This window comes from Lolium rigidum, chromosome 6 (genome assembly GCF_022539505.1).
Source record: "Lolium rigidum isolate FL_2022 chromosome 6, APGP_CSIRO_Lrig_0.1, whole genome shotgun sequence".
Taxonomy (NCBI): Eukaryota; Viridiplantae; Streptophyta; class Magnoliopsida; order Poales; family Poaceae; genus Lolium; species Lolium rigidum.
The window spans coordinates 258,466,455-258,493,427 of record NC_061513.1 but is presented as its reverse complement, the minus strand read 5'-3'; the positions used below and the strand labels follow the sequence as shown (position 1 = coordinate 258,493,427).

Below are 26,973 nucleotides of genomic sequence, written 5' to 3'. Positions count from 1 at the left end.
GCCGCTGCTGCGTGTCCATGTCAGCTAGTCCATCCCAAGACAGGGAGGCCAGGTCGCGCGTGGTCGTCGGAGAAGCGGAGGATGCCGGCATGCGGCGGGTCGGCCAGAAGCAGGCTGTCGTCGTCGTTGACGTCGGAGGTGAGCAGCAGGTCGGCCTCCATTTCCCCGGACCGGACCACCGACGAGGGGGGCCATACTTGCACATATGAGGTCGAGGTCGGGGAGAAGAAGCAGAAGCCAAGCGAGGGCATTCTGCTTCATCGTCGACGCCGGCCGGCAGGGGAGCGCTAGGGTTTGCGACTGGAGGCGCGGGAGTGCGGCGGCTGTAGGGGAATCGACCTGTGAGAAGGAAGCTGCGCAGGGGTAGCCGGCGAGCAGCGAGGATGGGCTCTGATGAGCGGCGAGGCTGAGTTGGGTGGCGGTGGCGGCGGCGGCGAGATAGCGCACTACTGGGAAGAAAATTTTCAGAAAAATGAAAGAGATACGATCTGATTCGGGCTGATCCCATCTGGTGCCCAATTTTAGCCGTCCATTTAAACCGTCTCCGCGATCTCAGCCACAAACAGCTCCATCATTCAGCCCAATTTTTACTCCGAAATAGGCAAAACTTTGACGGTCTGCATACTCCTTCGTCCTAGCATTTTGGTTTGGCGCCATCTCTCTTGGCTTTGATTGAGTAACTAACCTCGCCGGGTACATCTATAAGCCCGTCGAGTTCATCTTCTCAGTCTTGTACAATCTTGTGATCATACTGGTAATAAAGAAGTCTGAGAGAAACTCTTCATCATTATCATTGTGTCTTTGATCCCGTTGACCCGAGCTTATAATAGAGTGTAATTATTTAAGAACCAATTTATTTGGGATAGCAAGGTGGAGGTCATCCGTGTTGGAAGTTCCCTCACGGTCAAATCCAGTACTATTCGACAAGCGTCATGCCTAGAGAAAACCTAGACATCCTTGGCTTTTGTCGTTGCCATAAACATGGTTGTACCATTTATAATTACTGTTGCCGCCACCATTGCCATCTAGCATAACCAATCTGACTATCTTCTTGCCACCAACACTTCTATTCCACCTCCCTAGCCACCACCACCCTGACATGTGGAATGATACGTGATCTTGAACCCCTGACATAAAATAAGGGTGTGTGACGACACATGGAATGTTATGTGTTCTTAGACATGCCCAGATGGTTCTATCAGCTTCTACCAGTCATCTACGACATTGTCTACCACGTCTTCGGCAATGTTGCCATCGTCTTTCCGGACTGCACTCTCTACGGTCCGCTCTAGATGGCTAGCCAAAGCAACACCCGTGATGATGCAAGGATGCACCTACCAAATCTAGTACATGGCACCACTATGCAGGGATGCTCCATCGTGGTCGCACTAGAGCTCGATGTCAACATGTCCTTTGCCACGACTAACTACCTCGGGGCAACTGTGGAAGCTATACTCACACACAGTGGTCATCGGTCCTCACGCTGCCAACTCCTATGACATTATAGATTATAGTAGAGTGTAATTATTGTAAGAACGGCGGTCATCCGTGTAGAAAGTTCCATCGAGGTCAATTCCGCTACTATTCTACAAGTGTCATGCCTAGATTAAACCTAGCCATTCTTGGCCTTTGTCGTCGCCACAATCATGCTTGAACCATTTACAATTACCGTTGTTGCCACCATTGCCATCCGGCCTAACCTATCCGACTATTTTCTTGCCATCGACACTTCTATTCCACCTCATTGGCCTAACCCACCCAAACCGTCACCACCCTAACACATGGAATGACAGGTGATCTCGGACCCTAGCATAAAATGAGGGTGTGCGAGGTCACATAGCTAGGTGATCTCGGACCCTAGCATAAAATGAGGGTGTGCATGGTCACATGGCTAGGTGATCTCGGACCCTAGCATAAAATGAGGGTGTGCGAGGTCACGTGGCTAGGTGATCTCGGATGCGCACGGATGGCTCTATCAGTTTCTGATGGTGGGCGTATAAATAACAAGAACTATGGTTTAGAGTTTTGTTTGAATTCCATGACCCTCCAAAATCAAGGAAACCTCATAAATTATCTCAAAGTTATTCTATCCTCATAAAATATTTCAAAGTTATTCTATCGTTTTTAAAAATAAATTTAAATGGATTCTGACCAGATTTATACTACTCCCTCCGACTAGATTTAGATGTCGGACCGGTAGTTAAAATCAATATTTACATTTCCACCCTAGGTCCTTCAAAAGTTGAACAAAGAACTACCTCCACGATCGATCTGGAACCGCGATTCCTCGCCAGCTCCTGGCGAGCCGGCGGCTGGCGGAGACACCTAAATCTAGTCGGAGGGAGTAGCTTGGAATTTCATCTGAAAGTTGTCTAGAAAATCCAAGATAATTGTGTTTCCTAACTCAACGTAGTTGTTAGTCCAAAATTCTGTACCACGTCTGGCTAGTAATCGCTGTGAATAATCGTGGAGTAAAATCCATCAACGGTACTTGAACTTGTTGACCAAAATCACATTGGTCATCGTACATAGGAAATACAATTTTACGGTCACTCAATACAAGTTGTTGTGTCACAGACGATCACTGGTTCTGTTTGGCCTGTGTATTCGATGACATGGTGAATTACTGGGCACATGTGCCATCCCCAACCTCTGCCTCTAGCTACCTCCGTCGACTTCACGGGCCCATCCAGGCACCCAACAGCTCTGCCTTGCTCTTCACCGGCGCTTGCATGCAGGGGCGGTACAGTGGTGCACCGGTTGTGTGGGTCGCCAAGGAAGGTGTTGGTGGTGCACAGGTGTCAGGAGAGCGCCGCCGGTGGTGCTGGGGCCTGGTAGGGCGCGGCGAGTGAGGAGGGAAGGGGCATCCGCCTGCGAGAGAGATTTAAGGAAGGGGTGGTGGGCTGCGCGCGGGAGGATGGTGAGTACGATCAAGGGCGGCGAGGTGGCTGCTACGGTGGTTGACTGGTTGGAATCTACGCGGAGGTCCTTGCATGGTCGCTGAGGAAGGGGTGGTCGAGAAGGTCCAGGGAGTTGCGATAGGTCGAGGAGCACGAGCTTGAGCTTGTCGTGGAACGCGTGGAGAGGGGACATGCCGCAACCGGCGGCCATGAAGTCGGTGATGCTTGCGGACCACTACCCCGTCTCAGCCATGATCTTTGTCGGCCCTGCAAACTTATGTCTTAAGAAGACGCGACCGAGCCTCGGCGGAGGCACGGGCGCACGGCGGCCGACAAGCCAAGCGCGACCTACTACTTGGTCGAGAAGGTGCAATACCTGTATCTGCACGTGGTGTGCGGGCGCGGCCTGGCGGCCAGATCTTCGAGCGTGCCTGCGCCAGTAACGACCACCTCGGTCTGTCGGTCGCGTCTGGTTCGACCTCTCCAAGGTCACGGGTGCCAAAGCCGGCGAGTGGCACGGTGGACGGCGTGGACGAGCGTGTGCGAGTCCGCGACAAGGCCCCTACAGGCGCATACGCCCCCGGCGGCGACAGACGGGACAGTGGTGTTGGTGACGGCCGGGGCGTGCTAGACGTCGCCCACCTCCAGCAGGCTCCTCATCCTCCCGGCGAGCCGGAACTGGGGCAAGCCGAAGGCGTCTACCACTCGTCCGTTAATTTTTGGGGAAGATTATTTACACTGAGTGTTGACTAGGTGAATTTTGACCGGTGCCCCATTTGTCATGGACACTGGGTAGCTGGTCCTTTATGTATAGACGGTTTCTAGTATATTTGGGGTCTATTTGCAAAAACAAAGTGTGACAGTGGATCGTGCAAGTTGCCACATCATCAAATACACCGCATCAACATCACCAGTGACCGTCAATGACACACCAACTCGTACAGAATGACCGTAAAACTGTATTCTCTATGTACGATGGCCAAAATGATTTCGGTAGAAGTTCAGGTACTACTGATAGATTTTACTCAATAATCGTAGGTCGGAGTCCATGTCCATTAACAAATTAACCCGTAGGCCTTGATCGGGTCAGACGTTGGGTAATCAAGAAACCTAGTAATAATCCCCATTCTCCGCTCTAAGCCGGCCTCCGACGCAATCCCCTCCCAAACCGGTGCGCTAAGGGCATCTCCAACCGCGCGACCCAAACGGACGCGCTGGGCCGTCCGTTTTGGGCCGTTTGCGTGGCCGAACGGACACCCGGACAGCGGCCCGCGTCCGCGTGTCCGTTTGGGTCGCACGCTGCGCCCAACGCGCGGACGCAGCGCATTGGTAATAAAATAAAACAGAAATGAAAATAAAAAAGGAAAAGAACAAAACATAAATTTAAACTAGTTGGTCATTAAACTTAGCCCTATTTTGGGCAAATTTTACACAAAAGAAAGCCATATATGGCTTTAAACTAAAAAAAGCAAACCCTAGCCAGGGGTTTGCGAGCACGCGGTGGCCGCCGGCGATACTACCCCCGGTAGTACTCGTCATCGTCGGCGTCGATGACGACGACGTCGCCCGGCGGCGACGCGCCGTTCCGGCTCGACACGCCGGAGGGCACCGGGGACTCCGGCCGGGGGTCCCACCGCGCCCTTTCCCGGGCGGAGTGCGCGTTCGGCGGGCTCGCGGGCCTGCGCGGCCGTGCCCTCCGCGCGGACTCCTGTCGGAGCTGCTCCTCCGCCTGCGTGGCCGGGCGCTCCTCCTCCGCCGGGCGCGCGGCCCGGCGCTCCTCCTCCCGGAGCGCCGCCTGACGCGTAGCCTCCTCCTGACGGCGCGCCAGCTCGAGGAAGGCCCACGCGTCCGCCCGGGCGTCCTCCCGGGCCTTCCCGGCCGCCTCCTCCGGCGCGGAGGTGCGCAGCGTCTCGGCGAGGAGCGGCCATTTGGCCAGCTCGTCGAGGTCCTGCTGCTCGCGGGACGCCGCGAGCGCCGCCTGCAGCTCCGGGTCGTTCTCCTCCTCCTGGGGCTGCGGCTGCGGCTGCGGCTAGGGCTGGGGCTGGGGCGCGGGCTCGTTGATGTAGAGGCGGCGGCCAGCCCGCCTAGCAGCTGTGCCTGGCTGCGCGCGAGGCCGCGCCGTCGCGGATGTGAAGCACGTGCGCCGCCGCGCATCGTGCTCCACCTCGAACCACAAGTCCCAGTTGGGACTTGCGTCGCCGTACGCGGGGTCCTGCCGGAGGTCCGCCGGCGGCCGAGCGCGGCGCCTCCGGATCTCGGCGTAGCGGGCGCGGCTCGACGCCGGGATGGGCGGCACCGGAACCCGATGCGGGCTCGGGTGCCGGCCGTGGGGAGGTGCACGTCCCCACGGCATTGGGACGCCGGCGTCCCGGAACATCTGCGCCACCGCTACGGTGACGTAGATCCGGTCGCGTCCGGGCGTCGTCGGCGGCCCCATGGCGAACGGCGCCGGCGCGGACCGGCCGGCTGCTGCCGGCCTCGTGGTCGTTGGCGGATGGCGAGAACTCGCGCTTCGGGGCCATGGCGGCGCGGAAGCTTCGAGCTCGCGCGTGCGGCCGGAGTGGAAAGTGGGAGCTGGATAGGGACAGGTCCCCTTCCCCGGTCCACATTTAATAGGGACCGGGGCACCGACGAGTGGGCCAGCCACGCGGACGGGCGGACACGCGAGGACGCCGCGTGCCATCCGCAGCCACGCAAACCCGGCCCAGATTTGGGCCGGGTTTGCGTCGTCCGGACGCCGCGGCCGTCCGCTTTTGCGGTGCGTCCCCGCGTTGGGCCGGGTTTTTGTCCGGCTGGACCCATCCGGACGCGCGGGCGCGGGATGGGTCGCCCCGTTGGAGATGCCCTAACCACCAATTCACTCAAACCTCGCCGGCTGCGCCATCCGCCGCAATCCGCCGCCGCCGCCCTGTCTCCTCCATCCCCAAGCCTCCCTAGTCCATGGCGTCATCCGCTCCCGTAATAGATCGACCACCACCGCCCCATCGTTTGGAAGGGGAGAGGCGTCGCAGCCCGGACCATGGCGTCGCGTCCTGCCTGCTCGCCGGTGAAAGCCGTTGTCCTCCACGCGCTGCAAGGAGGTCGTCTCCTCGGAGGAGGGGAACGGCGCTGCACGGTGGTCTTCCCCAGGCCCGCCATTACGGCAGCAGCTGCTTGCCGGACTCCTCCGCCGGTGAAGTCCCCGACGGACGGCGTCTTGGCAGGAGTCCGTGGACCAGATCGTGTACGATCAAAGGTTGATCTTTTTCTGTATGTCAGCTTAAGCGCTCCATTAGAGTCCTCTGCAATTAGGATGCACACCTGTGTTTAGCAGCATTAGGCATGTTTTTTTTTAGATAGAAGGCACGAGGTGCCCGACTTTAAATTAATAAAGCCCTCAGGTTCGGTAACAACAGGTTATTACATGCTGCGGCATACAGCTTCGCCAAGATAAACCTGCTGCGGCATACAGCTTCGCCAACACGGAAATTAAACAGCCGGACGCGGAGATCTTCCCCCGGAGGAGTTCCCGATGATGTCGCCTCGGACCTTCTTGACGGCGCACTTGGTGCGTGGGCGGCGTGAAGAAGCCTGAGTTTGGTGGCCACCGTCACGAGTCCCGGTCTGTCCGGAGGTTTGGCGAGCGGCGTCCGGAGAGCTGCGGGAAGAGCATAGATTTGAAAATAATGTTAGCTGGATGTTTCATCAGCTTGGATTCAATGGTTAGCTTATTTCTGAAGTGCCATAAAGCCCAAGATTGGGCCAAGAACAACAGCCAAACTAAGCGTCTAAAGCTACCCGAGAGACTAGACACAATGGCATAGAGCTGTTGAAAGTTTGCCGGACACCAACTACACCCTAGTAATTGGCGAAAGGCACTCCAGGCAAACTTGGCAGGGGAGCAGGTAAAGAATATGTGGGTGGCGTCTTCCTCCACACCGCACGGCGAGCACCGGCCATTCCCTGGCCCATGCCTCGTCGCAATATTAAGGCTAGAGGGGAGTCCGTCCAGGATAAGCTGCCGGGAGAAGATCCTAACTTTGAGAGGGATTTTGGCTGCCCGGACGTCTTTGAAGTGAGCAATGGAGGCCCCAGCCGAGAGCTTCCTGTACATCGAGTTAACCGAGAACTTTCCAGATTGTTCCAACTTCCAACTGATCCTATCCTGCCCCTCGGGTAGAACAGCATCCTCAATAATCTCTCGGAGGCTGTGCCATTCCTGCAGGGCTTCCGCATCCAAGGCCCTGCGGAACCCCATTTGGGTGGAACCACCGCAAACCTGGAACACCGAGCAGCCCTGATTCAAAGCGATGCTGAACAGCCTAGGGAACTTGTCTTTGAGGGCTCTGTCGCCGTGCCAAACATCCAGCCAAAAAAGCGTTCTCTGACCATCTTTGACGTGGTAAGAAGCTCCCAGCTTAAAGAAGTGTTTGATCTTATGCAGGCTACGCCAGAGCTGCGAGCCCCCTGGCCCGAGCCCGCAAAAATGTTGTCAGCAGAGGTATATTTTGCTCGCAAGATCTGGGCCCAGATGGGATTGTCCTCTTGAAACAGCTTCCACACCCACTTGAGCAAAAGGGCGATGTTCATCTTCTTGGAGTTAATAAGCCCTAAGCCTCCGCAAGCTTTTGGTCGACAGATCGCCGGCCAGTTGACCAAGTGATATTTTCTTTTAGGCCCCGCGCCTTCCCGGTAGAATCGGCTCTGTGGGTATCAAAATTGGCGTGAACCCCATCCTGGAGCAGGAACATGCCCATAGCAAACATGGGGAGGCTACCCAAGCAGGAATTTGAGAGGATAAGTCGTCCCCCTGACGACATGAACTTTCCCCACCAAGGTTCTACCCTCCGAGCGAGCTTTTGCACCAAAAACAACCATTGTTCTCTGGTGAGCTTACGGTCCGAAATAGGGAGACCGAGGTAAGTAAAAGGGAAAGCACCAAGCTTGCAATTCAAAGCATCGGCCACCCTCTGCTTTCTCTCGTTGCTTGCCCCCAGCACAATGACTTCCGACTTGTGGTAATTGATTTTCAGCCCAGACATGTCTTCGAAGCACATGAGGAGGAACTTGAGATTTGCGATATGCTCATCATTGTCTTGGATCATGATCAAAGTGTCATCGGCGTATTGGAGGTGGGAGATCCCTCCTGGGATAAGATGCGGAATGAAGCCAGACAGGTGACCCGCTGCACACGCTCTGGTGAGAATTAAAGAGAGGGCTTCAGCCATGAAATTGAACAGCAACGGCGAGAGAGGGTCCCCTTGACGCACTCCCCGCTTGTTTCTAAAGAAGGGACCGATCTCCCCATTGATCGAGATCGCGGTTTGGCCACCAGTGACCAGTTGGCTAAGCCGGTGGACCACCCACGGGTCGAAACCTTTACACCTGAGAACCTCAAAGAGGAAATCCCGATTGACCCTGTCATAGGCTTTCTCGAAGTCGAGCTTGAGCAGGATACCACCAAGCTTCTTGGTTTTTAACTCATGGACAATCTCGTGGAGGGCCAGAATGCCATCGAGAATGAATCTGCCCTTGATGAACGCTGTCTGGTTTGGACTGATGATCCTATTGGCGATGGGGTCCAGCTTTGTGGCAAAGGCTTTGGAAATGATCTTGAAGATAACATTGATAAGCGCAATGGGCCTGAACTGGGTGATCTTGTCCGCACCAGGAATCTTTGGGATGAGCGAGAGAACCCCAAAGTTGAGTCTCGCCACATCGATCCTCCCCAGGATGAAGTCGTTCAGAATGTGGAGCACCCCGTGCTTGACCAAGTGCCAAAACTTCTTGAAAAAATGAACCGGGAACCCATCCGGCCCCGGAGCTGTATCCGATTTCATGTCCAAGACAATCTCCTCCAACTCTTTCTCTGTAAAGGTGCGCATCAACAAGTTGTTTTCTTCTGCGGATACCCTCTGCTGGTCGTTCCAAGAGTTGGGGTGCAACCCACACACCCTCTGAGCCTCCGAGCCAAGCAGCTCTCTGTAGAAATCGTAAATGTGTCTCTGAATAAGGTGCTTGTCAGAGATTTGCCCTTGAGGCGTGATCAGGGAATGGATGTAGCATTTCCGGCGGCGCCCATTCGCCACGGCGTGAAAGTAAGCCGTGTTGGCATCCCCTTGGAGGGACCATCTAACCCTGCCTCTCTGCCGCCAATATTCTTCCTCCGAACGAAAAACGGCTAACAGCTGCTCTTCCAAGTGGTAGCGGAAGGCCCATTCCTCTTCCGAGATGCCCACCGCATCTGCTTTCTCATCCAGGGTCTTGATCCCATCGACGAGCCGCTGTTTGTGGTCACGGTTCTCCCTCCCTCTGTTTGCGTTCCACCCTTTGAGTTTTTGCCTGAGCCCCGTGCTCATAAACTTCCACCAATCGACAATGTCTCTCCCTTGCACCCTAGACAAGAGGCTATCCCAGCAATCTTGTAAGATCTGTTGGAAGCCCTCCACTTCCAACCAGCCGGATTCGAAGAAAAATCTGTTGCTCTTTGGCGGCACCCCGTCGCCCGAGTCAAAGATGAGAGGAGTGTGATCCGAGCCCAGGCTCGTTTCGGCACTCAGAGTGCAGAGGGGAAAAAGAGGTTCCAACATCGGCGAGAAGAACACCCTGTCCAAGACACATCTAACCGGATTCAGTTGCTTATTCGTCCAGGTATACCGCGCCCCAGTGCGCGGTATTTCTCGCAGCTCCCAGTCCGCGATATGATTGTTGAAAAGATCTAATCTTGGCCAGTTGATCCTGTCATTGTTCTTGTCCTGCTCCGTTCTGAGGAGATTGAAGTCCCCTCCCATGATAATGGGCAAAGGGGTGTTCAGCACTTTGGTCGAAAGCTCCTGGAGGAAGGCAGCCGAGAGCGCATGGTCAGCCGGACCGCATTAGGCATGTTTAGTGTTCAGTAATTAAACCAAGAAGCATGATGAAGAAAAGAAGAAAACAAAGTAGCTACATCAGCAGTGTTGATGTTGATTTCCAGTGCATTGCCGTGTATTTTATTACTGTGCTGATATGTAGGCTCATTTTAATTTTCAGGTTGCTGGGAATCTTGCAAGGAACTGAAGGAGGGTGTCCACGGCGTGCAGGAGCTTGCCCGAATCCTCATTCTCCTCTGTGTCAGCCCCCGACGCAATCAGCCAATTCATTCAATGACAGCAGCCGCTCCTCCGTCGCTGCGCCCCGTCTCCTCCAGCCCTGAGCCTCCTCCCCTGCGCCATCCCTGCCTCCATGCGACCCCCTTCCTCCTGTCTTCTGCTCCCGCAATAGATCGACCACCGCTCTAGCGTCGACCACGAGAGAGGCAGCGCAGCCCGGACCATGGCGCCGCAGTCATGCCTGTTTGCCGGCGCCCACGTGCACCTATGCGCGCGGCTCCATCGAGATGGCCGGACATCGTTGCAGCTTGGCCAATGCAGTTCTCCACGCCAGCGAGGTGTCTCCGGCCACCAGCACGCGTCGGCCGCCAAGTCGCGAGCTGCGGAAGGCCGTCGTCTTCCACGCGCGCTGCAAGGAGATTGAGGTCGTACCCGTACCTTTGTTCTGCCCATTCATAATTCATTGCATATAGAAATAGAATGTTTAACATGCTTTGCTATTCAGCTAAATGGGTCTGTCTGGCCACTTACTGCATTTGTTGAAATGCAAATTAGTGCAATTGTTTGTTGCATATAGCGCAGAAATTTGTAGAGGCGAGAATCTCTGCATTTTTAAGATTAGCATTGAAACTTGATGAAGTTTTATGTTTCTGCAAGTGTTGTTGATCTATCCTGGCCATAACATTCAGCACTATACCCTGCTTCATTTTTTATTTTGAAATGGGATAAACGCAACTACTCTTTGGTGATGCACATGTGGTTCTGGGACTCAAGTTCCTGCCTATGATTAAAATCATATGCATGATCTTGTTCTGTTTATATTAATGCAATGCGATTTCAACTACTAACTAGCACATTCAGTGATAACTTGAATGATTTGGTGCAACCGTTAAGCGTTTTTGTGGTAGTGATATTGCTGTTATTAATGGCAGGAGGCATCTCTTGATTAATACTCTGAACTTTTTTTTTTTTGACAGAAATGGCTGTTGGTGTTGCTTATTACCTGGCTATTAAGAATTCATACTTGTTCGGTACTACCCTCAACATATACGCAAGTTCTTTTTTTCTGCCATTTTCAGATTGGTCGGCTACATCTTTCTTCGAGTTGCTGATGCTGCAAGTTATCGATTTTGTTTGACATGTTTAAGTCGAAGGAGTTTTATTGAAGCTGTGTTTGTTGCTTTGGTACCACCAATCAATCAGAGAAGGAGAGCTGTTGCTAGGATTCGATGAAACTGGAGGAATTTTTTTGGGGTTAGGATTTGTGGCTGTAGTATTCATGCTCCAGATGACATGAGATAGGAGAGTTTGTTGTAATACAATACAAGTGAAGCAAGTGAAGTAGTTGTCCTGGGAGTTGCGTGGTATCTGTAATCTTGAGTTCTTGGATCAGACTTGTTTTTGTGTGTGTGTGTGTGGGGTGGGGGGGGTATAGATAGGCGAGCAATTTGCGTAGCGAGCCTGGAACGCGCTGGGATCGTTCTTTCCTTTGGATGAAGCGGAGCTTCTTTTTCACGGTGGCTCATATGGTGGTAATTAATTCAGCTTCGTCGGTACCTAGGGAAATTCCAGGTCAACGATGATCGGTGCGAGTTAGTCACGCACGTACGGCCACGCGGGCGGTAACGAGGCCTTCCGCGCGCGCGATCACCGCCTCCTGGATCGGGTCATCCTCACTTCCGTTCCAAGGAGGTTTGCCTTTGCCTGGCTGGCTCCAGCTACCGATCCACCGAGCCTGGCTGGCTTAATTCACTACGCGCGCGGCAGCGTATGTCGTCAACCCCGACCTGGAGCGCTTCGACGCCGACTTGGTCCGCGCGCGGAATTGATGGACCATGACACGTTGATTTGATGAGCCTCATCCTCGCCGCCAACTACCTCGACGTGCAGGGTCTCTTGGGCCTGGCCTGTAACACGGTGGCCGATCGGACGAGTCGTCGGAAGACGCCGGAGAAGCAGGTCTCCTCCGCTCTCGCTCCACCCAGAGTGCCTATGGAATTGCACGCCGGCAACCGCGAGCGACTCGTCGCTGCGCTCCGTACCCATCTCTCCGCCTCCACCCGCCCTCTCCGTGGCCTCGTCCTCCTCCAGGGCGGCGAGGAGCGGACTCGTGACTCTACCGATCACGTCGAGCTTTTCAGGCAGGAGAGCTACTTTGCCTATCTCTTCGGCGTGCGAGAGCCCGGCTTCTATGGCGCAGTCGACATTGCCTCCGGACAGTCCATCCTATTCGCTCCAAGGTTGCCACCTGCCTACGCTGTCTGGATGGGTGAAATAAAACCATCGTCTTATTTCAAGGATATGTACAAGGTTGACAAGGTCTTCTATGTTGATGAGCTTGCACAGGTTTTGCAAAATCAGTTCAGTGATGAGCATGGGAAGCCTCTTCTTTTCCTCTTACATGGAAAGAGCACCGACAGTGGAAATTACTCGAAACCTGCTAGCTTTAGAGGTATGGACAAGTACTTTGACACCGACTCGAGCACGCTTCATCCTATCATAACCGAATGCCGTGTTATAAAGTCTGACATGGAGCTTGCCGTCTTTCAGTACGCTAATGATGTTAGCTCGGAAGCACACATTGAGGTTATGAGACGAGCGAAACCAGGAATGAAGGAATTTCAGTTAGAAAGCATCTTTCTTCATCACGCTTACATGTACGGAGCCTGCCGACATTGCTCCTACACTTGTATATGTGCTACCGGAGAGAACAGTTCTGTACTGCATTATGGACATGCTGCAGCTCCAAATGACCGGACACTAGTGGACGGAGACATGGCTCTAATGGACATGGGAGCTGAATACCATTTTTATGGCTCCGACATCACATGTTCATACCCTGTAAATGGGAGATTTAATAGACACCAGACGGCAATATACAATGCTGTCCTTGAGGCTCATAATGCCGTTATATCACACATGCGCCCGGGAGTAAAATGGATTGATATGCACAAGCTTGCAGAGCAAAGAATATTGGAATCTTTAGAGAAAGAAAACATTATCCAAGGTGATATTGGCGATATGATGGCTCGAAGGCTGGGAGCTCTTTTCATGCCTCATGGTCTTGGGCACTTACTTGGAATTGACACCCATGATGTCGGAGGCTACCCTGAAGGCTCAGAGAGGCCAAAGGAGCCAGGACTAAGCGCCTTGCGAACCATTAGAGAACTTAAAGAAGGAATGGTTATTACTGTCGAACCAGGCTGTTACTTCATTGATGCTTTGTTGGGGCCTGTTAGAGATGACCCAATTTCCTCAAAGTTCTTCAAGTGGGAAGTGATTGAAAATTATAAAAGGTTTGGTGGTGTTCGTATTGAGAGTAACTTGTATGTGACCGCCCAAGGATGCAAGAACATGACAAATTGCCCAAGAGAGACCTGGGAAATCGAAGCGGTGATGGCCGGTGCACATTGGCCTTTGCGTGCTAAGAACTAGAGATTATGTTCGTTGTTTATGTGAGCTTTGGGTTTACCTTTTTTTCAATTGAATTAGCGCTGTCCTTCCAGTATAGCCGTTCCATATACAATGTGGTTTGCATTCAGCTAGTTACAAGACGGTTCTCAAGTGCACTTACTTTACCATAATGCATACACCCTTGTATTTTACGACAACCAGATCACACATGGCAGTATTTTACAATGTAGATTGTATGATTTTAACGATATTGTACTGAGCATCTTTCAGCAATACATGTGAGTGTGGTGCGTGGACGCAAGATGGTTTTACATCAAAGGGTTTTTAACAAAAAGAATTAAAGAAATGCAAAAGGCTGAACTCAGGAGCCGGGATCATTAGCGTACCGTGTTCACCGTACGGAAATGACCGGGTTCGCATCCCTGATAAATAAGATCCAATGTAGAGATGTGTACCCTTGTTGGGTCCTATTTTTACTAGCCTCCGACTCCCGTCTCCCGTTTTCGTTCACTGTTCCCTTCGTACCGGAACTTGGCAGCTATGACTCCGACCAGATTATATTTCTAAAACGGAAAATGTGTGGACCACAAATATTTGCCAAAAACGGCAATAGCTGGCACACGTGCCCTGCTAGGGTGTTATTAATCCCGAGCCCGCTGGTTGTACCTGCCCTTGACCGCTGTTGTGAAATGTATATGTGGATTGCCTAGCCCTTTCCATCAGTTCGGACTTTTGGTTCAAGTGGCTAGATACGTGAAAGCAACGTGGTATAGAGCCCCAGGTCGCGAGTTCAAATCCTGGCTTTCACATGGTTTTCGCAATTAAGCCTAAAAATTGCTGTTGTCCCCCTCTTTAGCCACCGCTGATGCCCTGTTTCGGTGTGCTCTTCTTCTTTCTCCCTTTCCATCAGTTCGGACTTTTGGTTCAAGTGGCTAATGCATGAAGCTTAACAACCACGCCAAGCTAACTTTTTACCGATTTCAACCCATTCTTCCATGAAACAATTCATGAGCTTGACCGGAAAAAGCTAGAGGGTGTTTTTTCTGAAAATAGATTTTGAGAAGGCAAAGGCGTACTACAAGTTCAACTCATCTTTTTTACAACAATCACTTACCAACTTAAGTATGAAAGTGGCTTTGATCCTAAATAATGCAAGATTTAACACCCTGCATATACTGCAAATCACACGCAATATCCAAGCATATATACATGACAATGACATAATTCGACTTTTCTCACTGGACAAAGGCAAGTGTACAATCTTCAAACAAGATATACTTCTTCTCAGATCCTACTAGTAAGAGGGAAATCATGCGCCATCCATGAAGAGACTCTCACGTCATCCACTAAAGTCATTGGCCATGAGGGAGACGACCTTTTTGACTGCCGGTCTGGCGAACAGATCCTCCAGCCACGCCCTGACGCGAGGGTACGAGTCGAACACCGCCGTGTACGGCATCTCCATGAAGTAGTGCGCCTCGGGGACATGGCTGAGGTCCGCCAGGCTCACGAAATCCCCCGCCAGGTACCTGTGCTTCGTCAGCCGGGCCTCGTACACGTCCAGCACCTTCCTCAGCTTCTCGACGCTCTCGCCGATGATGGTTTCGTCGGGCGTCCCGCCCAGCGCCGGGACGACGCGGTGCTGGAAGAAGACCGAGCTCATGGCGGGGTCGTACTGGAGGGCCTCCACGTCCAGCCAGACGTCGACGAGCGCGGACTCCTCGGGGTCGCCCTCCCTCAGTAGGTTGACCTCGTCGGTCTTGTACTTCCTCAGAACGTACCGCGATATTGCTCGGGACTCTGTGGAGGAGATAGAGATGTATAACTAACTAGAAACTGACTTTACTTGAATGCTGATAGTGATTTTGAAGAGAGGTTAGTGAGGCTCACGGAACAGCATCAAGTCGCCGTCCTGGAACGCCGGAACCTGTCCAAATGGCTGATGATTGGGGAAAAGCAGGGTAAATTAGCATTCAGGGCGCAATACTTCTATGATCCAATACTTCGCCGAGTCTCTCCTATGTCTAGTAGAAGAACTGCATTTGGTTCTTACGTTTCTGGCGAGGTGTTCAGGGCTTTTGTGCTCCTTGACGTGGAAGTCGATGTCGACGATCTCGTAGTCGGCGCTGATCTCCTCCAGGCACACCAGCACCCGAGCCACGTTCGTGAACGCCGCCGACCCGAACACCTTCACCGGCGCCATGCCCTGGTGATGGATGAGAGAGCACAAGCGAAAGATGAACTATACTTCACCTCGAGCAAATTCAGCTTGTGCTGCTGCACCAACAGCCTACAGCCGGCCCACCGGTATAGAGCTTGAACACAAGATCAACAGCATACAGAGCGAAATTCAAGGGATCATCTTCGCTCTCCTACTCATCCCTCTCAATTTCAGAGAAAACTTGGTATCACAAACCAAGGATTTTAAAGATTTTGGTCGAGATGGGTATGTAGAACGAGAGAGGAGATGCGGTTTACCTGACTTTCCTGCCTTGCCACTTTCGCCGTGGGTGCGCCTCTTCCTCTTCTCGTGCGTACCGGAGGGGGAGGTGACCGAGATGAACGGGACTGGAGGCGAGTGGTCTCTGCCTTTGCGTTTTCTTTCTCTCTATCACTCCCGCCGCTCTTTTAGATTTTTTTTTTTTTTTTTGAGAAACGCGCCGCTCTTTTAGATTGTCCGGTGCTTGCCGAGCATGGGAAAATGCCCATGATTGCACACTTGCATCAATGGAAGTTGAGTCCATAGGATGGTCCGTGTAAAATTGTTCTTACGACGGGCCAAGCCTATCATAGATTCATATATCTAAAAGGCCCACATATAATCTAGTGGACCATACCAATCTTTCGATTTTCGGAGTGCGGAGTGGGAAATCCTATTCATCGGGAAATTCTATTTGACGCTTATTGCGTCCGTTAGCCAGCCTCCGCGTACCCCTTTCCTTCCTTAGCGATTCAAACTGGGCCGGCCCAGTACACACCGTGTGTTCTGGGTTCTTTCGGTTTTGCGAATATTCTACACCTTTTCGGTTTGGTTTTCTCTGTTTTTAGGTTTCTCGTCGGTTTTCCCTGGTTTCTCAGGTTTTTTTCTGTTTCTGTTTTCTTTTTCTATCCTTTTTAAATCTGAAAATTTTCAAATTATGAAAAAATTTAAATTTGATTTTTTTATATTTGAATATTTTCAAATATGAACCTTATTAAATGTGAACATTTTCAAATTTGAAAATTTTTTAAACTCGTGTATTTAGAAATCTGAGCATTTCCCAAATCCGAACCATTTAAAATGTGAACATTTTTAAAATTTGAATAAATTTGAATTTTGAGCATTTTTGGATTTGTATATTTCCTGAATCTGAACTTTTTTAAAAATTTGAACATTTTCGAATTTTTTTTAAAAAAATTTTGAACATTTTTTGAATTTGAACATTTTCCGAATCTGATCTTTTTCAAATTTTGAACATTTTTCGGATTTGAACAATTTTCGTACCTAAACTTTTTCACGTTTGAACTTTTCCAAATTTTATTTGTTCAGATTTGAATATAAGCACATCTGGCTGCCTTGTACATGAAAAGAACAACAAAAAAACCGAACGAACAAGCGGCCGGATTCGCTCGATACAATTTATGTTCCCCATATATGGGCCGGCCCATGCGGGAACCTCTTCAGGCATCGACGCGCCAGCTTTCACGTCGAGCGCTGAATAGGGGGAGCTGCTATATGCCGACCGGGTCGGTAGGTACGGGGGGCAAAACCTATACACCGACCAGGTCGGTGGCTACCGGCCACCGCACACCCCCTGGTCGGTTATGGGCCAGGCCCATTAGTGTCTATTTAGCCTGTAGCAGTTCGTTTTTCCTTTTTCTTTTTTCTTTTCTAGTTTCTTTTTCTGTTTTCTGTTTTCTTTTTTCTTTTTTCGGTTTTGTTTATATTTTTTCAGATTCAAAAATTTCAATTTTTAAAAATTGTTCAAATTGAAAAATGTTTAAATTCAAAAATGTTCAAAATTGAAAACCGTTCAAATCCGAAAATCGTTCAAATTCGAAAACCATTCAAATTTGACATTTGTTCAAATTTGAAATTTGTTCAAATTCGAAAATTGTTCTAATATGAAAATCGTTCAGATTCGAAAATTGTTCAAATATAAATTTTGTTCAAATTCGGAAATTGTTCATAGAGTAAACTACATTTTTGTTCAAATTTAAAAATGTTCAAATCTGAAAAATGTTCAGATATTTAAAAAGTTATTTATTTTTAATTTGAATTTTTTAATTTTGAAAAATGTTTAGATTTTAAAAAATTCTTTTAAAAAAGAAAACAAACAACAGAAAACAAAAAGAAACGAAAAAGAAAAAACGAATTACCTGATGTTGGGCCGCGGCCCAGCTAGCTACCCAGGAGCGCGAGGGTGTGCGGCATCCTCCCGGCGCCGGCCAGGTCGGTGTCGAGAGCTCCGTGCACGGGCGCCGCACACCCTCCGACCCGGCGGTATGAACGGGCCGCGGCCCATTAGGTAACCTCTCCTTTTCTTTTTCGTTTTCTTTTTTTCTTTTCTGTTTATAGTTTTATTTTTAAAAACTAATATTTTACAGGTTCTTTTTCTGTCTACAGATTTTAAAAATGTTCCATTTTAAATTCGTTCAAAATTTGAAAATCGTCCAAAATGTAAAAATAGTTCAAAATTCAGAAAACGTTCAAAATGTAAATTTGTTCAAATTTCGAAATTCATCCAAAATTTGGAAATTCGTTCAAGATTAAAATTTTGTTCCAATAACGAAATTCGTTCAAATTTAAAATTCATTTAAAATTTAAAATTTATTCAAATTTTAAAATTCGTTCAAATTTGAAAAATCGTTCAAGAATGAAAATTTGTTCAAAGTTCGAAATTCGTTCAAATTTTATCAAACTTGAACATTTTTCAAATTAAAAAATTTCGAAAATTATTTTTAAACGAAAAAAAAGAAAACAGGAAAAAACAGAAAAAGGAAAAAAAGAAAACAGAAAACGGATAAGAAAAAGGAAAAGAAAAAAAAAGAAATAGGGAAAATCGCCTAACCGGGCCGGCCCACACCGCGCGCGGGGGTGTGCGGCGCGGTGCAGGCGCCGACTTGGTCGGCATATAGGAAACGCCCTGAATAGGAGCTCCCCTATTCATCCCCCGTTGCGGGCGCCGTGGCCCAATAGCGCGGGCTGGCTATGGTTCACGCGGTTTAGAAAGTTTTGGTGTGGTTTTTTCGCTGTTTTTCTATTTCTATGGTTTTTGCCCGGTTCAGTTGTTTTTTCTTTTCTATTTTTGAATTTTAGCAAATTTCAAATTCGAGCAAATTTTGCTCAGATTTGAAATTTGTTCAAAATTAATTTTGCTTTGATTCAAAATTTGTTTAAAATATTTTTTTGCTTAGATGAAATTTGTTCAAAATTAGTTTTTGCTCAGATTCAAATTTTGTTTAAATTCAAATTTTGCTCATATTTAAAATTTGTTCAAAAATAAATTTTGCTCAGATTTAAAATTTGTACAAAATTATTTTTGCTCAGTTTCGGAGTTTATTCACAAAAAAATTTGCTCTGATTCACAATTTAAAATTTTCAATCAGATTCGAAAAATTCAAAAAATGGTTCGGAAAGTAGTTGTGGATTCGAGCTTGGGTCTCCACGATAGTGGACTAAGTTGAAACATGTGGGTTATTACTCGGCTCACATGCATCTGAGCAAATGTCTGCTCCGTCCCAAACCAAATGGGTCAAGCCCATTGACCGTTTCTCCTTAGCAATTTCTCCTATAAATGTTCAAAAGGGGCAAAAGGATCTCGTTCGTTCAATCCCGCCCACACAGTAAAAATGCAATCCCGCTTCTACCTGCAGCCGTCGGATGCGGTTGTTTCTTTCTCACCCACGGCTTGTCTGAACGGGTCAATGACGTCGCGGGACCGATCGTGTGTGGGGTCGGCGAGCAGAGGCAGCAAGCGTCGCCCGTTCACGTGTCCTTTCTCCTCTCATTTTCGCGTGCGCGTGGTGGTGGGTGAAAACCCTAGATCGATCGCGCCATTCTTAGCCCCGCCCCTGCTCTCTCCCGCCCCTCGACTCCACCAGCCGCCGCGTCGCCGCCGCATCGCCGCCGCGGAGGAGGGCGGCCCCGAGCCATCGCCGTCGCGCCCCTCCCCTCGACCTACCCAACGTTTCCCACCCAATCCGCTGCCTCCTCTCCTCCCCAATCCCCTGCTCTCTTCCTCATCCAATCCCCAATCCCCTTCTCTCTTCCTCACCCAAATTCGCCCGAACGGCGAGCAGGCGGAGCCGTAGGTGATGGCAACGGTGGCGTGCGTGAGGAGGCGCCGCAGGAGCGCGTCCTGGAGGAGGCCGGCCGCGCAGAGGGTGCCCAGCGGTGCGGGAGGCGAGATAAATTTCCCCTCTCCCTCCGCCTCTCCTCTGTTCGTCCTCTTGCTCCTCGTCCTCCTCTAACCTCTACATGGTTTGCTTCATCTCTTGTGCTTTCTCCTGTCTAACCTCTACTTTGTTTGATTCGAGCAGAGAAAGCAGAGAGGGGCGATTGATTCAGCTAGCAGCAGCACGGGACCGGCCAGCAACCTGTTTTTTTGGAGAAGGTCGAGTCACACCGGAGGTGAGAGTCGAATTTGGCGAGGCGTGGCGAGATACGTGTGCCTAGATGCGGTAGGAGCCTTGAAGTAGGAGGCGATTTGGTCGCCGCTGAGGGCATTGGTGCCGGCGTGACGACCTCGCGGTGAAGAGCTCCATGCGGCTCCTCCATCTGCTACCATGGAAACTATGGCTTATGTGCTTCAGCTCACCCCTTGCTTGTTCGCCTTTTGTGTTGTCCACTTCCAGAACGATGGCGACACGACGAACGGACCGGCAATTTGGTGAACATGAAGGTATGATCAGCTTCTCCACTCCTATTTGTTAATTGTATGCATTTTTTCATCTCGATTAATCCTTGCCCAGTTTATTTGTAGAGGTGTGTGCAGGTTGTCTTTCTGGGGGATTGGGTTAGTTAAATAGCCGGTGATCTTTATTGTGGTACCCACTCAAAACCTCTCCGTAAAGTCGATAACAAAGTAGACAATATCCATCTGTATTTACTTAGCTACGTTTGGCCGAGAGTTGATTTTCCATGTCTCATGAAATTGTCAAATAATAATACATTTGGTTTAAGCTCTTTAATTGGCAATATAATGATATGGACAACCTTTTCCAAATCTTGGAGAATATGTGGGTTTTAATTTTAGCGCTATTATAAAATTTCAGTTTGTTTACCGATGACTCATTGGATTAAACACAATGCTAGCGATGATAAATTCTATGTTGTTTTCAGATATGTTCAGAAAGTAGGGTTGTTTCACTCATGCAATGATAAATTGTCAGTGTGCTAGCGATTTACAGGTTTATACTTCGCTTTGCCATCATGCAAGCGATGATAGTTCATCTTTTGATCGACTACAGCTGATCCATAGTTCCTATATGCCTTTGATTCTAAATACTGCTATCGCAACAAAAGATGATTGCAACTTGCTCTATTCTAAGATACATTTTCTACTGAAAGCTGCAGAAGAAGTTCTAATACTATATTTTGTGTTGTCCGATGAAATACATGTAACTTCGCTAGCACTCGACAAATGGTAGTTTGAAGACTATATTTTATGGAAGGGATGTACAATACAACCGATTAATCAATGGTCGTCAAATTGTACCACATAAGACATATACCTATTTCATGCAACTTCTTGCTGAAACTATTAGGTGACTGAATTTACATTATGTTTTCCGTGGTGGCTCCTGTGGTGAAGTTCCTGATCGTGTTCTCTATGTGTTCCTTTGTAGAGATGAAATACCTGATTGCAGTGGCCACTGGTCAGGCACATGATCACTTTCCAGTGAACGATGCCGTACAAATGTTGATGTTCACCTCTGACCAACAATTTCTCAAGTACATATCAGTGTAAAGATTCTTTTATCTTGTCTTCTGTCTCAATCATTCTTTCTAAATTGGGTTTCCTTGGTAAATAAGAACAATCAAGGACCTATCTTCTCCATGATGAAAAGCCTATTTTAGCACCTCTTGATTAGTGTTTTATTTCTTCTGGAGAATTTTACACATTGTTGTAAAAAAATATCTAAAATATAAAGATGAATATTTATGGAACATTTTATTAGTAATGATGGACTTCCATTGCTTTATTATATGTCATATGGGTCTGGCTCATGCGGCCCTTCAGCCTCACCTAACACATGACCCTCTTCGTTCCGTGTGGCGCCATGTGGTAACGATATTAGTTAAGTTAACTCTCATAGTTAAAATAGAGTTCTTTTCTTCCGATTGATGAACATGTGACTGCCGTTGTTTTGCTTTACATGCTTCTTAGGTCGCTGACAACATGCTTGTTATGTGCAGGTACATGCTTAGTTTTTTTTGCCGCTTTCTATTTACCTTGGTAAATATGGTAACGATATTAGTTTGCTCTCTTTTATTGTAACCCTGAAGATGAGAACATGCTTCTTATGAACAACCCTAAAGATGTTTTTCGTATTCTGAATTTCTCATTTCTAGAGGCTAACTTGCTGTCTTACTCACACTACCTCGTGCAGAAGCTGTTGTGGCCAGCGGATGGCCAGCAGTAGCCACCGCTGCAGTCCCGCTACCGCCGAGAGTAAGTTGCTAGGTTTGCACAATTTTTTAAATCCCAACTACTATGACGGCATGCTAATATTAGTTAATTTTTAAAATTCTTAAATAGGCTCAATTCTTCTTGTTTTCTAATGTTCCAAGAATGAAAAAATTGACGTTAGTATGTTCTCAATTCTCATTTTGACCATATCTAATAAAGAATTGAAGACATGCGTTTGGTAAAGTTTATGATATTCTAGGTATGGTTGACTGTCCTAGCTGTGGCTTGCTCACATTGATACTCGCATAGTGTTACAATCTGTGTCAAAAACACTTGGTTGCACTTGAATGTGCTAATTCTAGGGTGAAAATACTGAAATTGCTAAGCATGAGGTAGCAGCAGGTAGTAGTAGCCATATTCACCGGATAGTGGTTATTTTCCAGGTAAAGTGTAGATACTAGAGATATGGGATGCCCTATTTTTATCATCGTTATAGTCACTTCATGCTGCCGGGAATTTGTTTCTCTTATTGTAAGGGGTAAGATTTTAAAGAGCAGTTAGGGCATTATTAGTAACCACATGGTGTTTTCGTGTTCAGGAAAAACAACTGCCATATACTATCACAGTTAAATTTAAAAATGCTATGATGATAATGGACCCCATATATGGTGATTTAGTGTTCAGGAAAAACAATTGCCACTGTAATTAATAGAAAGCACGTACTTCTTAGGTTTTTCATTGCTCGGGGTTACCAGCTTGTTGCTGCCTTGGTGCTGTTGTTGTTCCCAGTACTTTCTATAAACTTACAGTATATATTTATTTTGGACTATTGGTTGTATTTTTATTTTGTTGGCAATAAATTATCTGTTTACATGTCACATGACCATGTCACTACCTTCTAAACATTTTCCCACTCCCAAGCAAACTTCCCTATTTATTGATATCTGATCCCTTTTTCTACCAGGAAAACCAAAAAGAGATCCAGTACTGCATATAGTTCTCAATACCACCAAAAAATTCAGCTGCCAATGTTTAGGTTCTCAGGGTCAATTGAGTTACTCATCTTGCAGTTGAGACAAACTACAGGCTGTAGCAGAATGAAAACTATGAGGTGAATCACTTTTCTATTGTCTCTAGCATTTTTCTTGTTTACTGTAGATCCATTTTTTTGGTACGGTTAGCTAAGGTAGCGCCCCCTTGACCCATCAAGTAAAGAGCGGCTGAATTATTTTTCATCACATAATACATGCCTTCAAAAGTTGTCTGTGCAATCCCAGAAAGTATTCTGAAAGAGAGCCATAGTTTCCAATGGAACTTCAGGAGTTGTACTGGTTACTTTCTACAGGCTCCGTATTAGAAAAGCTTTTGGTTCACAGTGATCTTCAACATAGAATTTATTTCAGTTTTCGTGGTTTTGGATGTTCAGGTTACGCAGGTCATATTTTTTTCTATATGCTGATGGAAAACGGAGTACCGTTGTGCTTCTCTGTTTGGAATCTTTTCCTCTCCGTTTTCAGCTGTATAGTTTTTTTTTGCAACCTAAATCAAGTTTTGCTGCTATAGAATGTTTATTAGCTTTTTCTTGAAGGAAATCGTTTCATTGTCCGAGTTACGTGTTCTATACAACATGATCTACATTTTATTTGTGCCTACGTTGATGGGATATCTAATATCTGAAACCGGCACGATGGATCCTTGGGGCGAAGTCCTGACCAGTGACTACCGCAGGAAAGCTGGGGAGCCATCAGAAGATTTTGCTACATACATCCAGCAGATATGCTATGACCTTTCATGATGTGAATACCTAGGGAAAGGTTTTCTTATACTTCTGCAGTAAAATTTGCGTGACACCTGGACAGATTTTTTTTCTGAAGGGGTGAACCATTCTGACATCTATTTGCACTTGATCCCAGATGCTCGAGGATGCCGGTTTCCATAATGTCATCGCCGAAGACCGCACTGACCAGGTTATCCATATTCTGTTCATATTCTTGAAAATTGCTTGGACAAATGTAACAATTTCTTCAGAGGCTAACATGATCATCACTGTCTACGTTGTTTGAGTTCCCGAGGGTCCTGGAGAGGTAGCTGTCTGTAACCGTACTTATGATGCAGAGAATGCCCATGTGGTGTGCTTATGGTGTGCTTACTGGTCCCATGGTACGGCGGTGTTGAGAAATATGTATACTTTGAAGGACTCTCCTCAGTCTTGTTAATTCATAGTGATGCCAATTACATTGATTGCGAGGCTCGAGTCGGGAGAGGAAATCCATTGAGTATGTTCGCACCGAGTAAAAGGTAATATAATCAATCTTTGTTTTGGTATATTTCTTGCATTCTCAAGATTTTTTAAAATGCGAGGACTTTATAGTTCATTGTGTCTAGGCAATATCTTGTGTAGGTGCACATACGCATCCCTGTTCAATGTACCATGGACATGCTACGATGTTGCCCCAACTGATACCATTGAAGCTTTACCCAGAATGCAACATTATGTTTGTTAGGTTAATGAAACTCCACTCTATAGATTGGTTTTAGTGGGTTGCTTTGTTTTGATTAGGTGTTTTCTACACTACTATTTGTTCTTCTAACACAAACATGGTATATGCCAACTAATTGCAAACATGAGCTATATGTTCCAAATAATGATTTTTTTCCACAGATCTGACAAAAAAGGGAGAACACCGGGAAGAGTGTGTTGAGGGAAAGAGGAGGGCCGAGGAATCATCTAGCTTACTGAAGCAAAGGTAGTTATCTTGAATAAGCTATGCATTTTCCTGCTTAATTATTTTTATTTTCTCTTATAAATCATGTTGAATGAATGTGGTCCAATTATTTAATCCTACAATTTTTAGGGTTGATTCCTTAAAAAGTGCAACGGCGGTGCCTTATGTTCAAGTATTCCTAGCTACATCGCTTCGGTTGGTCTATTTGTTCACTTGAATGAGGTCTCTTCGGATTGAGGTAATAAGTACCATGTTTAGCAATTTCGGTTTGTCCCCGGTCATTTCGGACAATGTTTCCTAAATCAAAATATATACTGGCCTTGGAGTGTCCAGTGTAAAGACCATTGTGCTGCATGACCATTGTCACTGTGGATTTTTTTCTTGACTTTTGGTAAAATATTTCATGAAACAAGTGTGCCTCATGTATTTTGTTCTTCTACAGTTTGGGGCCATGACTATTTTCTTTGCATTCGCTTAGTAGCCTCCATTAAATCCCTTTTCAATCGTGAGCTCCTTGGCGGCAGAGGCAGCCGACGTTGCTTGATGGCCCCATTCTATCCCCTTTCCGATGCATATGCAAATTCTATTGTGCATCGTCTTTAGTTAAAATCATGAGCTCTTACGCTCAGCTTTATTCTGTTGCCCAATTTACATTACTGATTTCATTATGAAAGCATGCGAGAGGGAGGCTTGAGCATGAGCAAAGAAATTATTACCTACTAACTTAAAATATTCACTGCAAAAAAAATTGCACACGTGCCTTTTTTATCCTATTGGGAAATGGATTGGATAGTTTTTTTTGGTGAAAGCAATATTTTTTCTTGTTGAGAGCCTCCATGCACGGGAATGATCAAATTTCAGTGCTTGTAGTTTAATTACCTGATTAGGTAGGTAAAAGCTTGATGGTTAATAAACAAACGTATTAGTAGCTAAAATTCTGTTTGAAGTTTTTTTATTTACTACTCGTGGTCCAGCTGTATGATGCCGCTTGAATTTGGATGGCCATTTTCTTGTTTTGAATTTTCTGTTTGTAATGTATTGTTTCATTTTCCTCTATTATCGTGTGCCTGTTATCACATATATTAGATGTCTCTGTTAGTGCGTCTCTCCAGTAAAAGATTCAGATATGTTCTAGCAGAATATCTTTCCATATGGCATCTGCGCTTCTATGTAGCTTTGTCTTATTGAGGTTTAATTTTTTCAACACCAATGTATATTTTGTTTGATGCGTTGGTCTCGGAGAACCTAATGAATTTACTTAATATCAAAGGTATTTAGGATAGAAGAATAGTCTGTATATACCCCTTCATGCTTATTATTGAGTGGGTTTAAAATGCATTTACAATGCGTGCCTTTTCATGTATATAGACACTACTGACATGGATATATGTACCTGATCTGTATTGTTTCCAAAGTTAGGTTGGCCCAATTTATTTGTTCATTTTCAATAAAAGTTTAGCTACTTATTTCTAAATTTTCCTTTTTATTTAGACTGCTAATGCTTTGCTCTAGCCTACCCTAACTTGTTTGGAAATAAAGCCTTTGTTGTTGTTGTTAATGCTTCGCTCTGCTTGCTATGGAGATGTCTATGGTCTAGATACTTGTGTTTTTTGCAGTTTCGTTGTCATGTTCTCTTTGGCACAGAGAGTACGCTGAAATCAAGCTCTCTATTTCTTTGGCTCTTCACGTGGAAAGCATGATGTCAATATAGTGATTATATTTTATGCTGATCTTTTATGTTCTCAATTTTATATCATGCAGATAATTCAGACATAATCACTGTCAGGAATCGATCAAGACGAGCATCGCAGTTATCGAGATCAAGTGAAGCTGCGTTAGAGCGATGGTGCATGTCTCACCATGCACGGTCGCTCTCGGGAGCATGCGCCATCGACTCCTCTCAATGAGTACACGATTGGCAGACTGGCATCACTTCTCCCAACCGTGTTGTTGGTACAACAACTACAACTTAATACTCCTTCTTTGAGGTCAAATTGCCTCCCCGTATAATGTTCTGAACTTTTTTTGAAATTATTGTTTTAGATGAGTAAAAAGGAAGATTACAATGTTCATGCAAATACATTTAAACTTACATTATACTTGTCAAAACCTTAAAATGTGCTTGCTTCTAACACCGCCGTAACCAACATGTGTCGCCACTACAATCAGATAAAACTTATGGATTTAATTTCAGCCACCACATGCGCCGTATATTTAGGTTGCTCTGAATATTTTGTGAACTTTGGAGACC

The 26,973-nt window shown here is 47.3% G+C and overlaps 2 protein-coding genes across 2 annotated transcripts; one reads left to right on the top strand and one right to left on the bottom strand.

Moving 5' to 3' along the window:
- Positions 1-11,935: 11,935 nt before the first annotated feature.
- LOC124664006 (xaa-Pro dipeptidase-like) lies at positions 11,936-13,402 on the top strand. The gene has a single exon (XM_047201621.1). The coding sequence runs from the start codon at positions 11,960-11,962 to the stop codon at positions 13,400-13,402; it is 1,443 nt and encodes a 480-aa protein (XP_047057577.1). The 5' UTR covers positions 11,936-11,959.
- Positions 13,403-14,563: 1,161 nt separating this feature from the next.
- LOC124660909 (probable glutathione S-transferase GSTF1) lies at positions 14,564-15,803 on the bottom strand. The gene is made up of 3 exons (XM_047198754.1): positions 15,435-15,803; positions 15,272-15,320; positions 14,564-15,181 (listed from the first exon to the last, which is right to left on the bottom strand). Exons 1-3 carry the CDS (start codon positions 15,582-15,584, stop codon positions 14,721-14,723), a joined length of 660 nt encoding a protein of 219 aa, XP_047054710.1. The 5' UTR covers positions 15,585-15,803; the 3' UTR covers positions 14,564-14,720.
- Between the last annotated feature and the right edge of the window lie 11,170 nt (positions 15,804-26,973).

Bases quoted from the DNA above. Each gene is read 5' to 3' on its own strand.
- LOC124660909 (XM_047198754.1), bottom strand. From the start codon at position 15,584: ATGGCGCCGGTGAAGGTGTTCGGGTCGGCGGCGTTCACGAACGTGGCT. The intron at 15,321-15,434 runs GTAAGAACCAAA...CCCAATCATCAG, and splicing joins CTGAACACCTCGCCAGAAAC to CCATTTGGACAGGTTCCGGC. The intron at 15,182-15,271 runs GTGAGCCTCACT...TCTCCTCCACAG, and splicing joins CGGCGACTTGATGCTGTTCC to AGTCCCGAGCAATATCGCGG.
- LOC124664006 (XM_047201621.1), top strand. From the start codon at position 11,960: ATGGAATTGCACGCCGGCAACCGCGAGCGACTCGTCGCTGCGCTCCGT.